The 2,280-nt window shown below is 33.8% G+C and overlaps 1 protein-coding gene across 1 annotated transcript; it reads right to left on the bottom strand.

Moving 5' to 3' along the window:
* Positions 1–261: 261 nt before the first annotated feature.
* On the bottom strand, positions 262–2,274 carry LOC117109670 (transcription initiation factor TFIID subunit 1-like; the record flags this gene model as incomplete). The annotated part of the gene is made up of 4 exons (XM_033252053.1): positions 2,252–2,274; positions 1,416–1,538; positions 806–926; positions 262–610 (listed from the first exon to the last, which is right to left on the bottom strand). Coding segments are annotated over exons 2-4 (522 nt in total), but the record flags the coding sequence as incomplete, so codon positions are not given.
* Between the last annotated feature and the right edge of the window lie 6 nt (positions 2,275–2,280).

The raw sequence follows: 2,280 nt of genomic DNA, 5'->3' as shown, positions 1-2,280 counted from the left end.
AGCTTAAGTATTGAGCACTAAATATCAGAAATATTTTTTTGTTGACGATTTTTAAAGGGCTCTCATTCCGTAAACAGATTCTCGTCACTTATGTTCTTCCATATTTCAATTAATACCTGATGATGACCTATGCTCAAAAGTATTCATACATTAAATATTTTATTCTGAGGCAGATATATTGACTGTTTCATTTCTTATTCATATGATTTTACATATGCAGAAGCATTATTTTATTGAATATGTATCAATTTTTATACCTACCTTTCCTGGTTTGAATTCTGGAAAATATTCGGTAACACTTGGCATTTTTCTTTTCTTCGGCGTTGTCTGTGAATCTACATTTTTTGTCGACCCTTTACTGGAATCCTTCAGTAATTGATCTTCAGAGTTTTCAGTTCTTTTTGTTTTACTATCACCTGCCTCTGTCTCACCATCACCCTTATCCAGAGGTTTCTCTAATGGAGATTTTGATATTCCTTCAGAATCACTGGGAGAGCTCCTTGATGAGGTTGCAGGAACGACAGATGGTAAAATTATACTGGATTCCAAATCCATTCTGGAAGTTAGGTTTTCAAAATTTCTGGATGGTGTCCTATCCTCTCTGGAATTGGTTGACTGTCTTGAGTTGGTTGAACTAAAAGAGTTTGACTGAGAATCTTCAATTCCAAATGGAGAACCAATAAAGTCTTGATGTACGTCTTCCTCTGTCGGATGTCGGAGATTATTCAGTTCTGCCTGAAGCTCAGCCACATCCACATGCAATGATTGAGAGTCAGTGCCACTATCAATGTCTGATGAACCAGATGTTGGAGAGATGACGTTGGCATCATTAGTTGGGGATGGTCCTGAAGGTGGTGGGGGCATCAAGCTAGCATCTTTTGAATTTTCCTCTTCATCCTCTTCATCATAATTCTCATCATCGTCATCTGAAAAGTTATAGTCTTTTATTAAGCTTTGTCCTGACATCCAGACTGTCAAATATTACTTGACAAAAATCTGTTGCATGCCTATACATCTACACTTGCCACAAGTCTCTAATTTATTGATTTTTCCTAGTGTTAAAAACTTTCAGAGAGCACAACCAATATCTGTTTATATCAAGAAAAATCCTTAAAAAGTATAGCATGGAACATCATTCAAAGAAATAATATGGAATGACAATGGTGCCAAAATCGATTAATCTTTAATAGGTTTTACTAATTAAGACAAAATTTATGGACGGGAATCTAGTTTATACAGTCATGATATATATATGGTCATAATGTGATGTCATCATGACTATATTTAGGTATGTCACTGGTTTTTGTCAAATAAAACATGAGACAGGGCATTAAATACAATCATGTATTTAAAGCTTCACAATAAAAATACAGCTCATTCTTATACAATTTTAAGTTTCACTTTGCCCTACATACCTCTCTTTGGGGCAATGTAAGTACCCATGTATGGTTGAATGCCCTGCGCCATCTCCTCATCGTCATCGGCAACTTCTGTGATATCAGAATAATCAACAGCTGCACTTGATACACTTTCATCATCTGCAATGATCCAAAGTACAACAGAAAATATTATATAAAATGCAGCAACAACAGCATTTACTTTCATCTACAACACTAACTAAATTGTATTAATAATCAGCAGTGTATCCAGGGGAGTGCTCGGGGTCCTTTCAGAGTTTGAACAAATTTAAGAAGTGCCATTTTCCGGTATCTAAAAGTCCCCAATTCTTTAATTACTTCACCCCGGCTTCAACAATATAGAAATTTTTGTAGATTTTATGTATTTATGTGCCATCTTCCCGCAATTAAAAGTCTCAAGTTCTTAACATTTTCTAACGTCACAGCCAACCATGACTTCCATCAGCAACCCTCTTCCTAAAATCTTGGTTACACCACTGATAATAACAAAAATAGAAATCAAATTGTAATAAAAAAAAAATAAGTGTAATAGAACATTGACTACTGTAGGATTGATTGTGATGTATTTAATGTACTTTATAAACAAACTTTAGTTATTATTTCACAAGCTGTCATTCAAGCAGTAATCTTCTTCTTTAGAAACCAACTAAAATGTATCCTAACAAAAATAAAGCTTACCAAAAAACATTAATTAAATTAAATGTCATTGAGTATACAAAAGGAAACATTCACTAAATGTTAAAAGCTACATTACTTAAAATAGTTAAACAATTATCTGTGAAATATTCATTACTCTGCATCAATATTTAAATGACACAAATATCCTCTCTTACCATCATCCTTGGAAGCATCATAGTCATCA

Source organism: Anneissia japonica, unplaced genomic scaffold (assembly GCF_011630105.1).
Source record: "Anneissia japonica isolate Jap-2015-1 unplaced genomic scaffold, ASM1163010v1 scaffold33744_len2283_cov127, whole genome shotgun sequence".
In the NCBI taxonomy this organism is placed as follows: domain Eukaryota; kingdom Metazoa; phylum Echinodermata; class Crinoidea; order Comatulida; family Comatulidae; genus Anneissia; species Anneissia japonica.
This window is presented reverse-complemented; position numbering and strand designations above follow the sequence as displayed.